Source organism: Acanthopagrus latus, chromosome 22, assembly GCF_904848185.1.
Source record: "Acanthopagrus latus isolate v.2019 chromosome 22, fAcaLat1.1, whole genome shotgun sequence".
NCBI lineage: Eukaryota > Metazoa > Chordata > Actinopteri > Spariformes > Sparidae > Acanthopagrus > Acanthopagrus latus.
In genome coordinates, this window is record NC_051060.1 from 17,138,470 (window position 1) to 17,153,394 (window position 14,925).

General features: G+C 41.7%; 1 protein-coding gene across 6 annotated transcripts in view; it reads right to left on the reverse strand.

Annotated features, from left to right (window-relative positions):
* LOC119012713 (estrogen-related receptor gamma-like) overlaps positions 1–14,925 on the reverse strand; it is an 86,763-nt gene that overhangs the window by 64,476 nt on the left and 7,362 nt on the right. For 4 of the 6 annotated variants that reach the window (XM_037086761.1, XM_037086760.1, XM_037086757.1 and 1 more), the window contains 2 exons: positions 14,389–14,443; positions 8,947–9,081 (listed from right to left, as the gene is read on the reverse strand). In XM_037086761.1, coding sequence (XP_036942656.1) covers positions 8,947–8,948 — 2 coding nt within the window. In that variant the 5' untranslated portion in view covers positions 8,949–9,081; positions 14,389–14,443. Of the gene's footprint in view, positions 1–8,946; positions 9,082–9,391; positions 9,519–14,388; positions 14,444–14,819; positions 14,922–14,925 lie in introns of those variants that run through there. The other 2 variants (XM_037086762.1, XM_037086758.1) reach the window with 2 other exon arrangements.

Sequence of the window (14,925 nt, forward strand, 5' to 3'; positions counted from 1 at the left end):
TGAATTGAACATGTTTAAGTTTTTTTGCTGTCAGACAGACAAATCAAGCAAAGCGAAGACATCGCCATGGACTGATACATTCTGAATGTCATTTTTGAATATTTCATAGCCTAATTAATTGAGAAAATTATCCACAGATTAATCGATCGTCCATCGCAGCCCGACACACCTGTCCTCACTCTTTCACAGAGTTAGAGTACTGTTGGCCGAATGACGTACACCACCCAATCCCCATCTCTGCCCGCTCTTAGCATTCTCCTCCTTGGTCACGTCCAATTAGCTATCCCCTAAACACTCTTTCTCATTAGGCTAGCCATAATCCACTCATCGTGCCTTGATTTGGCAAATAAATCACACTCTTGAGTTTTTTTTCACACTCTTTTCCCTCCCTTCCTCCGCCACTGCTGCTGTCTTTTTAAACTCTGTCGCTCCCTCAGCCTCGTTAACCCTGTCCAGAGTTTCTACGGTGACAATCTCCGCCAGGCCTCCTCATTGGACATGGCAGCCGGCAATTTGCATGCCAGACTATTTCTCTTCATCATTGGGCCTCTTTCTCGCTCCCTCTCATTCTCCCTCTCTCCCTCTCTCTCCCTCTCTCTCTCTCTCTCTATGCTAGAAGAATAGAGAATAACTCAGCAACTGACGGCAGACGGCATGCACGTCCTTGTCCTACAAGGTTACGAATCCATTTCATCTGTGCAAGAGGGGAGTGAATTAAAATAAATGATGGCCGGACATTTATTGCATTCTGGGGGTGAAGGAGGGACTGGGGAGGAGAGGCACAAGTTGCCGAGTGAGACTGGTGTCTCATACTGAAGCAGACTGGCAGACAGTCTGATACTGACTGGCACACAGCGTTGGCACAAAGAATGAAGACAATACGAAGACAATAGAATAATCCGCCACAGAGCTGAGCCTCAATCGGTTTGTCTCTGAGCCGACATGCTTCAGTCTGAGCTGTTGCTCTGGGATCGTTTAACTCTTCACATGTCAAAGTATCCAGTGTGCTCATCAAATGTTACTGCAGCCAGTGAGAGAATGTAACTAAGTAGGTTTTTTAACCAAAGTTATATTTTAACACAGTATCATTACTTTCACTCAAGTATGACTGCTTACAGCTGCAGAACGAGTCCCAGCTGAGTCGTGCAACACATTCCAACACACAGCTATATCAATATAATTCATATGTTGATAGTTACTGCCTATTTGTCTCCATGCTTATAATCTGCATATTCTTAGACAGTACAGGTTTATATTGCATGTGTGTTACATAGAAATACATGCATGTCAGCTTGAGGCAGTTAACAACATTAAACAATCATTTTCACCTGTCTGCAGGACTGTAGTAAACTATTGTAAAACTGAAGTTGTGACCAATCCAGTCCAGTTTTTGAATCTGGTGCCTATACTGGTAATCCATCCTATCACGGATGCACGTTCTGATCCTGATTCCACAGACTGATGTTTTAATAAATCACACATTTCTAATTATGCAAATTGAACCCATAGCTAAAGTACTGTACCACAAATTAATCAGTTAATTAGCGATTAAACTGTTTTATAGAGATATCCAGTCGTCCCACATTATTTTGTCTCCCTGAGTTATAAGTAAAGCTGGAGCTTGGGCTGGACCATGAGCAGAGTGTAACTGAACATGAGACGGTCTGCAACTGAGTGAGCATGAAACAGTAAGCTGACTCAACATGTCCGTAGGTTGGATATATTTTAGTCTCAAATCAAACAAAAAAGGCAAGACAGCAAAAGTGTGTTATTTTACTGCACTTCCACAGCTTCACCTGAAGCCTTGTTATCCTACAGTTCAAACTAATTGCTCAGTTTTTATATATTTATTGTAAGCTAGTAAGAAATAAAGACAAGTTTAAGATAAACCTACAATACGGCACACAAAATTAGGGACTGTAAATAATTGAATAAAAACCTACATGTCTCCTCAGGCTGGGAGAACTATGTCAACTTAACCTTCACGCTCACTATCACATCTTGGGCCTTACAGATCTATTAATATAACAAGCTGTAGAAAAACCAGTGGTTTACTAGAACTCATCAACTGTTTCATTTCGATCTGAAAGGCAAAAACTGGACCGTGGACCAGGGTTTCCTCACTGTGGAGCCTATCGAATGTTTTATTGTAATCATAACACATTATATCTGCGAGAATAATGCTGGTGCGAAAAAGTCCAAGCAACCACAAATGATGTGTATGCATCATCTGTTCTCAGTCCCCCACATGTCCCTGCATCTAAACCTCCAATGATTACTATTGCATATAAATGATCAATGGATTAAGCCATTGCTGTTGAACTGCTGCTAATATCAACATACGGGGGGAAATCTCCAGTCTATTTTGTCCACACTTGGACTGATACGCAGTTTATAATATTTCTAACCTTGGAATCGCTGCTCCCATTTAAAATTCAGGACTCTGATGTTGTAAAAAGGGACGGGGATAGTGTTTATGGGTGTCACTGGAGAACCGCTGTGCATCACTCCAAAAGTGCTCCTCGTTTCCGTCTGCGTGTTCCCGAAATACATCCTCGGACCCAAAGGATCCCCGGCTAAGTGACTTTTTTCCTGTTGACCACAAAGCTATCAATATGTCTGCCTCTTGACACTGCCCTATCTCTCTCTGGACACACAGGCCGGACCCTGAATGCTGACTACTGCTCGCTGCACAACTCTCCTGGACCTCTTCCAGGACACTCCATTGTAATACAGTTATTTTTAGACAAGCCGACGCAAATAAATATTTATAGTTGTTTGCAGGTCAGGGGTCCCGATGAACCGCGGGGTGGATGGCAGTGAATAAACTACAGTATGTAACTACGTAAGCACGAATGGGGGTTCAATAAAGCGGGGCAGGAATAAACTGATGGGGTTTGAACTGGGATATTTAAAGGCTTGGCACTTGCTCATGCTTAAAAACAGAAAAAAATATACGTAAGAATTATGATCTATGGAGCAAATTAAGGCTGAGATCATATCTATCAATACTAATACTGGTTTAGACTTAAGTGGAGAGCTTCCTGGTGCCATATGGGGTTATTCATTGCAATGTGGTGTTAGATTTTTACTCACACTTTCCCTGAATGCAGCTTTCTCATTTTCCCTGACATCTGGATGCCTGCGATAATAGCCCCTGGCGCTGATCACTTTTACATTAAACTTCGGTCTGAATGGAGATGTGTGTCACTGGAAATTATTACACTTGTCACTTCTCTCCACTTCCTATCAAATTTATACTTTAAGGGAGGAGATTTCTATGCAAAGAGACTGGAATGACCTCGACAAAAGCCTTGGCCTGGGTGATGAAGGAGTAGCACAAGAAGGGAAAATCTAAGGTTCAAGGAAATGAAGAAATGCTGAAGAAGCCAAAATGGTGATTGAATGGTAACATTTTCCTGTGGTTCGCCCCCTCCACCCCCCCGACCAGAATTTGGATAGAATATGGGGGAATATTGTGTTTCTGTCATTGTTCATCTAGCATAAAGTTGAGTCTAAATATAGGTTATGTAAGAAAAGGCTCTGTCCACATGCACGCAAGCGCACACGCACAGACACACAAAGAACACGGCGAGTGAGTCACTGTGTGCTTTAACTTGTTTCTATCTGGTCTCACCTCAGTCAGCATTATAATAAAAACAAGTAGAAACCTAAAACAAACAGAGTTCAGAGTGCCAGAGTGGCACTTAAAGCGTAATCCTCTGCCATGGCTCAACATTCCCCTTTGACTCATCAAAGCCTAATCCAGTATCAGACTCAATAGCCTTGTACCAATCTAAATTTTAAACCATCCATAACTGCTTAACCATAATTTCAGCTTACCAGATCTAGGATCTTCATCAAAACATACATGTTCAAAGATACCAGCCACCTAAATACACCTTTTTTTTCATCAATATCCATGCATGATTCCCTGAGAAATGAAAAACAATGTTAAAGGAAGTAAAAACATTACTGCATAGATCTCTTTATCCGGATCCAACCCAAAAGTTAATGGGGTCTATTCTGGGCCGACACCCATCCTCCATCTAAGTTTCACTGAAATCAGTTGAGTAGTTTTTGTGTAAACCTGCTGACAGACAGACCACAACAACAGGCACGGGTGAAAACAAAGCCTCCTCGGTGGAGGTAATAAAATACTGTAATGAGGGTGCATGTGAGTGCTTATCAGACGGGTGGAATACATTTGTAAACCTGAAGACAAATAGACTTCAATGCAATTTGAAGATAAGCATTCCATACATGTGCTGACTTAAATCTAATGGAGGAAGTTAAAGAAAACCATTAATCTGAAACCTTCTCCTCTGTAATGTTTTCTGTGTTACGTTATAAAAACTATAACGTGTAAAAGAAAATGATCAGTCATTTACATTTTTTCACATAGTATGTACATTTCTTCCAAAGCTGGACAAGAACAGACGGCTCGACTGATGCAAAAGTTGAGTCTGCTCCGTTTCTGTCTCGGTTATTCATCATACAACAGCTCGTCGTCAGAGTGTGCGAGCGGTCAGACAATACAGAGAATACAAAGAAGTCGATTTTAATTTCTGAAAGTGATGGTGTACATCTGTCTCTGGGACCACGTGTACCTGTAATGGATCAGATTCCGCCAGAACATTTTGTCCTGTGCCTTTCTCAATTTTCTGACCGTCTCAATAAAAGACAGAAAAAACATTATAATAATAAGGTGGACTGCCCAATCTGCTGTTTCAAAACCACATCAGTATTTGCCATTGCAGTAAAATGTCTCACAGCGATTAGTAATCTCTAGTTTCGGCGGCCCGACAGTCCAAACAGAGGCACATTTTGACCTTCCTGCCCACCACACGGCCAGGCGTCTGTCAGTCAAGGCCGCACAAATAACCGAGCTGCTCAAACACTTGTCATCATCCCTCATCAGCATCTTGATTGTTGAGGAGGACAGATCAGAGGGAATGTCCACATACATCCAGCGGCCTCTGATGTGACAGCGAGGGTTTATGGGATAGCGACGCGGGGGCCCCGCCCGCTTCACCTTGACCTCCCGCTTCCTCCGCCGCCGCTCCTTCTCTCGTCTCAGGCTCTCCGGTCTGACCTCGTCATCCTGGGGCCTCTGGCCTCGCCTCTGACGGTTGAGTTATTACCATAATTACCCAAGAGGCATTGCAGGGAGCGGCCACATGGCAGAGGCCGTCCATGTTTAACAGAATATTTGGGTGTTTTATCGACTTTAACTCAGCACCTGGGGCAGGCGAGAGGGGGCCTGGATGATAAGAAAACCACTCATGTGGGAAATGAAGAGGACCATTTCACAGACTGAACCAAGAAGGGGATGAAATATACTGTTAATGCAGCAGTGGCCAGTGCACATATGTCATATATTCTCAAAGACAAGGTGTAAATATGCTCATATATTCAGGCGGTGTCGAACAGAAGGACCTGGCTGGAGATGACAGCCAAAAACAGGGCTTTAAACTGTATATAATGAAAAAAGGATTTGGATTGCTTTGTGTCAACAGCAGATATTTCATGTAAAAGCAGAAATAAAAAACAGTGACACTCCAGCTCACGTGTGATGGAGTCTAACAAAGAATCTGAGGCACTCTGATGATAAAAAGAATCCTTTACGCATTAACTCATGGCAAAACCTTCACAGGGCGTTTAAATATTAACACCCGTGTAGAATGTGAACCAATAATGTGGACTTCAATTATAAGAAGCAGGAGAGTCACTGTTTTTTTTGGTTTGTTTTTTTTTGGCCTTATCCTTGAGCAACTGATTTTTAACCCCCACATTCATTGTTCTCCTGGCTCAGTGCAGTACTCACTAACTACTCACTAGCTTGTTTTCTCTTGATAACATTTATTTTGTTAGAGAGATAAACAAGAGCATATATGAACTGAGAAAGAAACAGTTTTGTTTGAACGGTTTGATATTGATGAGTAAGACTGAAGTGCCGTCTGTTGTGTTGATCAATAATGGGAACTGACATTGTTACATTTCAAAGACATCATCTATTGCATGGCACTGATAAACATTATACTGTAAGTAATGAGACGTAACTTCTTCTGTTTTCTCATGATAATGGGTTAATTATTTCATCATCTCAAGGTAACAACAATAAAGGCCTCTTAGAGACAAAAAATATATAGCAGACTAACAGCGGTTCAGTTTTGGGGAAAATGTACTCTTTATTTTACCATTTTGTTGACCTTTTTTATCTGTGTAAACTTGCTCATTTGAATTCATAGAGGGATATGGAATCAAACAGCAGCTCCTCTTAAAAACAGAAGTTCTAGTTCACAATTCACAGGGTCGTAAAAAGGTATCTGGTAAAAGAAACTGTAAAATTCACCCCAAACTGAACCATTTTCTTAAAGAACGGTTGTTTTCTTCCTTTGACAACAGCCAATTCAAAGACATTTTGGAGACAAGGTGGATTCATTTTACAGTTTCAGTGTACAATTTTTTAAGAGAGCTCTTCATAATCCATGTCTAACCAGCCAGGAGGCCATGCATATTCATACAGCTAGAGTGAAAAGTACAGCCCAGCCTGCCATACACAGGGCACAGGGGCCACTGGCCTCAGGCCAACAACGCACAGAGAGACAAAGATTGTGTACAGTAAGTACACACTTCTATTAGCATCTGTATCTACACTGAAAAGCTCAGTCAAATCCACACAGAGAAATATAGAAACACACACATTCACACACGCCCTCACCTGCTCAGAAAGGTCAACACATTAGCATTGCAATACATTCAGTATTCAGACTTTCCTGCTTCTATAGAGCTACCCGTCAAACATGTCCAAGATGGCACTTAGCCGTGTGTGCCCGTGTCTTATTATGCAGACCCATCTGTGTGGGTTCAAAGGTCATGGCCGGGCCTGGCAGGGGCTACAGGTGAGCAGATGAGAACAGTAGGGGCTCGGTTTAATTTAGCTAAGCACTACAGGATGCGGTGCGCCCCTGTACCTGGGAAGGACAAGTTGAACTTTTCACACTGCGCCTCACACTCATCATTTCAATGGGTGGAAAGTCACCGAAAAATGAGTAATAGAGTAAAAAAAAAGAAGAAGAAAAAAAAAGCTCTTGACACAGAATCGGTTTCTTTGTGCCTGAGTTGTTGTTTTTTTTATTTTGTGGGAGAGTCGTTCAGACAAAGACAGACAAGCACATAAACACACAAACCTTCAAACACACAGGGCTCTGTCACCAAGCCTCTGTTTTTACCTCCCCCTTTTTCTTTTTCCCTCCGTCTGACACACATCCAGGCACACAATACACACAGACACACTGAAAGAAGATGACTGTCAGCAGTGTAACCGTGTGTGTATGTGTGTGTATGTGTGTGTGCGCATGTGTGCGTATGTCTGTGTGTGTGTGTGTAGTGGTGTGAGGGTGTGAGGGAGAAAATCCCTAATCTGGCATGGACCAGCTTCCTGTCTAGACTCTGCATGAGGAGGCCAGAACTAACCTGGCCAGTGCTGTGAGTGTGTGTGAGTGTGTGTGTGTGTGTGTGTGCACGCGAATGCCTACATGCACATTACCATTGTGTTTGTGCGCAAGCTACTAATGTATGTGTGAGCACAAAGCTACATTGTGTCCCTGTCTTTGAGTGAGAGTTGTTGCACACCATCACTGTCCTCATCCAAACCAGAGATCAGACGTTAACCTCTAACCTTCCATATCTACTGTCCAAGGTCTGTTTTTAACTGGACAGGTTTCAGTAAGGCTCCTTTTTGTTTTCGCTATTATTTTGACACTTTCGCTGCCACGCGTGCCAACACTGCCGCCACTCCAAAAGCCAATTTCCTCATTATCCAACTTGCAGACTTACGGGAATCGAGAGGTGGGGGCGTGGAGGGTTAAAGTTGGAGGGAAGTGGAAAAAGGCCTCATGTGGTTTTTCTCTGAAAATTCCACAAAAAGGATGAGCCTCAAGAAAAAGACTGAAAGATGATCGTTTTCCTTCCTTTTTCTCTTTACAACGGTAAATACGGTGGTGAAAGTTGTATACTTGAGCTTAAAACGGCATAAAAACAATGCTGAAAATGAGGAAAGTCACGTCACTGAAAAAGAATCTCTCCTGGTTTGGCAACACGGTTAAACGGAGCTGAATCATAACTGGAATCGCTGACGGCCGCTCGCCATCAATCATTTGTACAAACCCTGCCATTAGTAATCACAACAAAACATCACTGAGCGCAGCAGCTTTCTGCCGTCTTACTCACACTGAGTGCTAATCAAAAAATGCTAAGTGTGTTTAGCCTTAGCTTTGACAGTATTTGTCTGGAGTGTGTATCAACATCATGGACGCCGCTATTTCATATTCATGCAGGGGCCCAATGACACCTCGTCCTCTGCTTTCTGAAAAGGCCTTAACTCAGCAGATCAGCACCCCTTTAGACCCAGATGTAAAGTGAACAGTCTTCACCTCTGTGACATCAGACCGCCACAATATGCCGTCTTATGGGAGCAAGCCGTCACAGAGGCCTGCCAAAGACCACGGCTACGCCCACGCCGGCCAAAGAGCCAGGAAGAGCAAATGACAAAGGTGATTTTTTTTTCTTTTAGAAGAAAAAAAGAAACAACTGAATTTAAATATTTTGGGCATCAAGTGTTTTTTCCGCACATTTCTTTAAAAACGCCATCGTCATCTATATGAGAATGATCTTGTGGCTTTTAAGCTTCTTTAAGCTAATTTCTGTTTGCAGCCAACACATTTGCTTCAGCCTAAATTTTGTCTTTCATCAACCATGTTTTGAACAAACCACCTCTGATGTACACAAACCGCAGACAGACAAAGTTAGCAGCTAGCTGGTGCAGAAAGTAAAAAAAAGAAAGAAAGAAAGAAAGAAACTAGCATGCTGGGGCCCAGATTTCTCAGATGAGCTGTTGGAAAAAAAAGGCAGACATAAAACAAAAAGGAATATTTGACTTACATTTGTCAGGTAGCCAGAAACACTCCAACCAGTTGGCAACATCCCTCCATGTTTCCTGCTAGCGAGCTCCTGCTTGCTAACACCTTAGCTACCAGGGGTCCACATCTCTCAGCTGGGTTGAGGGTCTTCGGCCCCCTAGTGGCAAAAAAACACATTTCAACTGGGTTTGTCAGAAATGTCAAAATGTAAAACACACATTACATTTCTATCATATTAATTTATGTGTGTTCAGCCTCCACAGAAACAAGCTAACGCAGACGTCACATAACTTTTCAAGAGCTGTCGCAGTACAAAGGTCATGTAACTTTTATTGAACACTAAGAATAAGAGCCACAGTCAACCAGGTGGGCTAATATTAGCTAACATGTAGCAACCATATGCTACAGGTCACACAGCACCAAGTACAGTGAGGATAAAACTAAAATTGAGAAGTAGTTAATGTTACCTGTCTCTTTCTGATGTGTTTTCTGGGTGTTTTATGTCGTCATCACTGTTTGCACCATGTTTTCCTCCTGTGTCTCTGTGCTCTGTCTCAGCCTTGTGCCTTTCACACCTGTCCCGCATCAGCCTCGTCAGTTTAGTCTGTATATAGGTCCAGTCTGTTCTGACCCTGATTCTAGATATCTTAAATCCTGCCCTCTTCGTCCTAAAATGTTTACTTAACCCGAGTTTTGGTCACTGATAGCCTTATAGAATATTAAATAATGATAATTGTGAGACATTGTTTTGGTGTTAGATTACCTATGCAGAGTGCTTTTTTCTCTTTTTCAAACAGGAGTCAGGAACTGCTAGCGTGGCATGACTCGGTGTGGTCTGGAGAGGCTGGTTTTCATCAGGCAACAGATGATGGGCAGTAAGCGGAAAGTTCAGGAAAGTCAAAGAAGAGGAGAGGGAGCCTCGTCTGAGTCTAGCAAGCAGTGAAATTTGTGAGTAAAAATTGTCAAATGGTAATAATTTGAAGTCATCTGGAGCTGCCAAGAGGCAAAGTTGTCCCCCGCCTCAAACTAGACCGCAGCCCAGAGACAAGCCTCTGACCCTGCAGACAACTGCCATGAATTCACTCTGAGAACTGTTCTTGATAACTGGAAGTCCGAAGCCAGATAAGGACGTCGAACCTCAGACACAACAACGACAAAGTGACAGACGAGCGTGTGACAGAGCCACGTGATCTCACCTTAAGTCACCGTCTAGCCGGCGCGGTGTTCCTTTCCTATGTACATGTTTTAAGACAACGATGACTAACACAGATGGTGGAGAAATCAAATGAGTCATTTGAGTTGTATGGCCATGACATATACACATCATTGTCTCCGCTGGTGTGGGTTTTAGGGGTCTCCTGTTAGCATTCCTGTCCAGCTGACTCCAGAGTGTGACTCATGGGCTTGTTACCCCCAGACGAAGCAGACTTTACTGTGCTGGCTTGTCAGTGTGCTGTAGTAGGGAAATCTGGCAGGATGCTGCTTAGTATTTAGGGTTTGTCTGACTCTGTCTAGCCGGTCTTAAGCAGTCAGACTGAGGGTATGTGGTGAGACGGTGACCTCTGTCTACTCAATGGAACCACGATAAAATCTTTTAAAAACCTAAAAAACACTGAAAACACAACAGTCGCCCGATCGCCACGCTAATAAAGGAGTTCAAGCGCCATTCTTGCAGCGACTACTCCGACAAGTACTGTCAGCAGGAATGTAACCTACATTACAGGAGAAAAAGGAAGACATATTCCTCCGTATGACTACCAGCATGTGTTTTTGTTTTCATCTTCTGGTCTGAAGCTGCATTCCTTTTCCGTGTGTTGTGCGAGACGGAGAGATTGCCGGAGAGTGACTCACTAAAACCTGACCCAGCAGTGAGGTAATCACTGGAGGACGACGCTTGGAGTAAAAGTGAACTTTGATGGTGATGGTGATGTCTGGGATCATGTCTAGGAAACCCCAGACAGTTCAGTACAATGTGTGTGCGAGTCTGTGTGTGTGTGTGCAAGATGACATAATTTCTGTGCACCAGACAAAGTCCATTTGGCGTTTTTTGTGTGTGTGTGTGTGTGTGTGTGCGGCCTCGTCCCCATTACAGAATTTCTCCACACAGAGTTGATAGGACAAACGGAAATAGAAGCTCAACTCAGAGGTAAAGCTGCTCGTGGAATTCAGCCTATTTTCTTATTTTATATTTCTGATCTGACTGGAGAGGAAGAACAACTGCTGTACAATGGTGGTGTTGATGACTTTAGATATTTAGTAGCTTATCATCTGAAGCAGATTCAATCATTACTTTGTCTCAGAGATCTACCAATACCATTTTTTTCCTTTCCAAATACTGATTTGAATACCTAAAGACCAGGTGTACAGGACGCTGCTGAGAGGTAAAAGGGTCTGAGTGGTTTGAGAAAAAATAAATGACCTGATATCAGATCGGTACATATATATTTGTTAGCTCATTAGTACTGATTTTAGCCTTATCAAAAAGTTGACTTTCCTTAAAAGAAGTCAGAGAAGTCAGAAACCTCAGAATTACCAAGTAAAGTAGACTATTGAATCTTTGTGTGAGCTAAAAGGTTTTAACAACTTAAAATAATTAGTCTACTTTACTTGGTAATTTTGCGCTGATCGTTTTCGTATCAGAACAATTCAACTCTATTTATTTGGAAATTAATTCACTTGTTTATTCAATTTGCAGAAATAACTCCAATTCGATGAGACGCTTCACATAAATTAGAATTCTTTCATGAGGATTGACAAATGTAATATTTAATTCATAGAATCTCTTGAATGTCGGACACTTTCCTTCAGCGTTAAATAAACACCACCTGACAGCTTTAGATGGAAATGAATCAAAACCTCTCTAAATATGAACATCATCATCTTTTTAAATGTAGAATTCATGGCTGAGCTCTTGCACTGTGTTACATTAGCTTTTACAGGTGCACCCGGTAAAGTGGTCATTTTAATATAACATGGTCCCGAAAGCGTTTAAGGTGTTGAGCGTCTCAGCTCACAGCAGACATTGTTTGTTAAGCAGCATCACCTGCTGGCTTAATGGAGAACTGCCAACACTGTAGTGATTTCCTAAAGATGAGACAGAAAACAGCATCAACACAGATACAGACCGAATCATCTGTTTTATACCATCATAGAAGACAAATGTTGGGATGTGAACAGCAAGAATTCATCAGCGTAAAGGAAATTTAAATACGCCACATGAAGTAAAGGTGTATTCATGCCACACAAGCTGGAAAATGATTTGATAAAGGAAGATCATCCTCGAGAATAGAGAGAACAAAACAAAAGACAAACAGACGCTTCCCTTCAATTATTTTCACTTTCATGAGAGTTACAACAATTCATCAAAGGTTGCATTTAGGACTGTGGGGAAGTGTCTGAGGGATACCAGTGACCTCAGTGCTCGTTCTAAAATAGCTTCACAATGGCTATGAAGACATCTCATTCCCCGCTCATTTTTGGATTTTGCAAAAAAAAAAAGCCCAAACACCCATTTTGGGGTTTGGATCGCTCGCACATCACCGAGCCAAAGTTATGAATGAAGACATTTCAGCCAGAGCTTGGAGCGACGTTACTGGAAACCAGTTCCATAACAATAAACAGAAAAACGACACTGTTCCTATGACTAAATCATTAAAGACAACAGATACAGAGGAGCTTGATTATTAACAAACACAACGTTTAGTGTTCCTCAGCAGATACAGAAATTTTCAAATTGATCACATTAAGATTTTCCAAGGAGATGTCTGACCACAAAAGAAGTAAGAGTAAAAATCACTCAAATTGGATTTGTATTCACATCTTAAGTATCATGGAAAGCTGAAAGTGGAAAGTAGAAAAGAAACCTGTTTTTTTCTAAATATATGTGCCAGTGTGTTCTTCTCTAAATCCTGCAAGCTAACAAGAGGAATCAAATGTGTTTGTATATCGTACACAAAGGCACCTGGGCATATGATTCATGAGTCAAAGCCAAATATTTACCAAGTTTGGACATTCTACGAAATCATTCTTGCTATGCAAACTGGTGGGCAAAACAAACACAGGGAAATGCCAGACGCCATGTTTGGGTACGGGGGCCTCCAGTGGTTGAGTGAGCTTTGACCTAAAATAGGTCTGAGAATGTGAATATGCTCTATGAATAGAGATAAAACAGACTGTGGAGGGAGAGGAGGGGGGAATCAAAAAGATAAAATAACTTAAGGGCCTGCAAATAGACCTTTAAGACATCAGCGCAGAAAAATGGATTTTATGTGGATTGTGGTTTGCAGAGGGCATGGGAAAAAATCTGCACCCACTGAGGAGACTTTGGTTCTTTTGAACAGTAATGCAATCATGTCGCCAGAATGTGAAGTCTGAAAGGATTTCTGTAATTTGAGAGCAGCTTCTGACAACAGGATATTTACTGTGTGGCTCTTTGTGCGAAGGCTCCAGAGCAAGAAGAGCGGACAAAAGACGCAACTGTGAATTATCAGAAATTATCTTTATGGGTTTTTAGGTACGTGTGGAATCTACAAACCAGATTATGGTTTCTTTTTTCTTTTACTCTACCACAGAGATATTTTCATACAAATACTCATTTTGGTAAAACTTTCTATGAAGCCCACATCAGTAGTTTGTTATGGAGGCATTCATAGTGTATTACAATCCACTCACAATGCTTTTTGGTGCACTGTATCAACACAAAACATGATAGGTGTGTCTTGAATGACTGACTGACTGAATGAATGAATAATAAGTTCAAGTGTCTTATGGATGCTCATGACTTGTAATGAAGAGGAGGTTCACTGATGGTGTTTGTATTACTTCTTATACTCACCTACAAACTGTAAATCATAATGCATATTTCATCTATTATTTTGTCATGTTAGGGGAGAAAAAAACCCCAAAAACATCTGTACAATCTTTATTTGAAAACAAGGAGTATTTACAACAGTTGGTCGTCTAGACGATTAGATTAAGTATAGGTAGTCATGAGGTTGTGTTTTAACCTGCATCGGGGTGTTTTTGGGTCATTCGGTTTGTCAGATTTCCATGACGCTCGGACGGAGGACGGGTCTAACTTGGCAAGACAGGATGTTTTCTGTTTTCATTCATTTCTCAGGGAATAACACTGGAAGTTAGATGAAAGAAATCAGGCTTATTCAGCTGGTTGAATGAGTTTGATTTGATGCAGACTAAATTATAACAATCCAGGGTGATGCAGGGGTATTGTTGTTTATACTGGATAAGGCTTGAATAAATAGAAGGGGACTGTTGGTGCCTTGATGGAGGTATGCGCTCTACTTTGTGCCATTCTAGTTAAATACAATTCACACCTGTAATGTTTTATGACTCCCTGTGTGTGTTTACAACAAAGCATAATAGTCTGGGTCTTCAGGTGAATCATCTTTTAACACACAATGTATACACTGACTTACACTGTAAATATATACGGTCCTTAACTTACATTTGACTGTTGTCTTGGTCCACGTTTGCCTTTGAGCAGCTGGCCTCAGATCAGCCTGAAACACAGACATTAAGCTTGTTTAAGAAGAGATCAAACATCTTAACAAAGGAAATAAGCAACATTATAAGACTCAGAGAGAAGAAATTAACATATAAAGGAGGACTGAAAGGAGGATTTGTTAAACTCAGACAGCGCCACCACTCGCCAGTAGAGGGAGCCCGACCCAGTAACACTAACATGTTGCAGGACTGTAGACGACCAGGAGAAACATCAACCACTGAAGGCACAATAAAAAACCTTTTACACCAAAGAAAGGACGATGAGATGAGAGCTTTTTAACGCACGTCAGATGCCTTTATAAAGAGGTAAAAAGAAAAAAAAATAGCGAGAATGTTTAAAAGCTCAAAACTTTTTTTTTTTTCCAGCCTCACATGTGGCGAGAGGATAAAACCAGCAGGGCTGCAGTTCACATGTGTCACAGTTGATGTGTGGTGCCTCCTCGCACTGAGCCCTGTTATGATTCGGGCTCTCCCCGGT